At 61.7% G+C, this 2,007-nt stretch overlaps 1 protein-coding gene across 1 annotated transcript in view; it reads right to left on the bottom strand.

The window, feature by feature from the left end:
• CACNG8 (calcium voltage-gated channel auxiliary subunit gamma 8) overlaps positions 1 to 2,007 on the bottom strand; it is a gene marked incomplete at its 5' end in the record, with an annotated part of 19,914 nt that overhangs the window by 3,914 nt on the left and 13,993 nt on the right. The window contains one exon of the mRNA XM_014586365.1: positions 14 to 351. Coding sequence (XP_014441851.1) covers positions 14 to 351 — 338 coding nt within the window. The remainder of the gene's footprint in view (positions 1 to 13; positions 352 to 2,007) is intronic.

Genomic DNA, 2,007 nt, shown 5'->3' with positions numbered 1-2,007 from the left:
GCGGCGGCGGCGCCGGGGGGGGGCGGGAGGTAGAGCGGGAGCGGCGGCGGTAGCGGAAGCGGTAACTGGGCAGACGGAGGATGGCCGAGGGGCCGCTCCCGCCACTGCCGCCCGCCCCCCCGCCGGCCTTGAGCAGGTCCGAGCGAGACTGGCAGTGCGCCTCGCGGCTGCGCTCGATGTACATGTTGACGGCCAGCACGCCGATCACCTCGGCCAGGATGAACGACAGCCCGCCGAAGTAGAAGGACCAGCCGTACGAGTAGTGGTTCTTCTTCTCCTCGTCCCGCTTCGGGCCCGGCTCGCCCGCGTTGGCCGAGATGTACACGATCACGCCGATGATGTTGCTCAGGCCTGGGCAGGGACGGGCAGACGGGAGCCTCGAGGCCACCCCCGGTCCCGCCCGTCCCCCGCACTGACCACCCACGCTGGCCCGGGCCCCGCTCCTGCTGGCCCAGGCCCTGGCTGGGGAGGGACTTAGATCCTCTGGGACCCGGTTTGGTTTAACCCAGCCCCAGTTGGTTTAACCTCTGCGCCATCCCACGGTGGCCTAGGCCCCGCCCCCAGGTGGCCTAGTTCCCCACCCCATCTCCACAGGTCCACTCCCAGCCCTGGAGTAGATCAACTCCAGCTGGTCCCGGTCCTGCCCCGCCACTGGTCTAGCTCCACGCCCCCGGTGGTGCAGGCCGCAAAAGGGTGGCCCAAATGCAAATCATCCACCTGATCCAGGCTCCGCCCCCTGCTGGCCTTAAGTTCCACCCCAAGCGGCCTAGGCCCCGTTACTAGCCAGCCCAGGTCCAGCTTCCGCTGGCCTAAACCTAACCCTGACTGGTACAAATTTTGTCCTAAGTGGTCTAGGACCTTCAGCTCCCCATTGGTCTATATTCCACCTCGATGTCTAGGCCCTGCCCCAAAAGGGCCAGACACATCCCTAGAAGGTCCAGGCTGTGTCTGGCCCAAACCGGTCCCAGAGGGTCTAAGTCCCTCCCCAGCTGGCCCGGCCCACCCTCTCTCCAAGGATCTAGACTCTGCCCTAGAGGCCTAAGCCCCACCCTCTGCTAGTCCAGGCCCCGCCTCCACTGGTCCAAACTGCCCCCCACAAATCCAGGCCTTGTTCTGCTTGCTCTAAATCCACCCTGAAGCTTTTAAAGTCCAGGCTTTCCCCAGTCCCACTCTTTTGAACTGTTACTGACATTCCCATTCTGAGTCGCTGAACCCTGCCCATTGAGAGCTCATATCGTCCAGCCTGGCACGTAACCTAGATCCTCCCATGCGGGTCGAAAACTCATTCATATTCTAGACCCGCCCCCTGCGAGTCTGGGCCGTACTCTTCCTCCAACCAAGGCTGGCTAGTCTGCCTTTCAGGATCCATCCCAAAGCACACTTTGCCCTTTGCATATTCGATCCCCTCCTCGGTATTCCACTCCTTCAAAAAGTTCTGCCCCCGGGAACTTCCGAGCACTTCTCAGGGTAGAAAGGACGTTGTTCCTTAATGACATGTCTCTTAAGTGAGTGGTCTGGACCCTGCTCTCTGCTAATCTAGGCCCCAGCTCTTGAGGGGTCCAGTCCCAGGTTCTGGGATTGATCCTGTCCCTGGGATCAGCCCGGCTGACCCTCTGTACCCTTAATGGAGTAACTCTCCGCCTTGAATTCCGCAGGCACCCCTTCTTTACCGATCTCTCCTCCTTAAAATAGCAACGGCCCCAGACCCATCCAGTCTGGCTGGCCCGGCCCCTTCAGTTCCCGCTTCCCCTCCCTGGACAGTTCCCCAGGACTGTCCTTTCTTAGGTCCACCAGGCCCTATCCTTAAAGCAGCCTCCTTCTGCTCCGCCTCCAAATCTCTCTCCCCGTCTCCTGGCCCCGCCCCGCCCCCTGCCCCGCCTCTCCATCTTTAAACCAATTGACTCGAGAGCCCCCGATAAGCTCCTCCTCTTCCGTCTCCTGGATCCTGAGCTTAGGAACCGAGTTGACGCTCCAGACACCTATCGGTCTGGCTCGCTCTGCGGTCGA

The sequence above is a fragment of the Tupaia chinensis genome, unplaced genomic scaffold, assembly GCF_000334495.1.
Source record: "Tupaia chinensis unplaced genomic scaffold, TupChi_1.0 Scaffold000131_1, whole genome shotgun sequence".
NCBI lineage: Eukaryota > Metazoa > Chordata > Mammalia > Scandentia > Tupaiidae > Tupaia > Tupaia belangeri.
The sequence above is the reverse complement of the archived record's forward strand: the minus strand, read 5'-3'. Positions and strand labels throughout refer to the sequence as shown.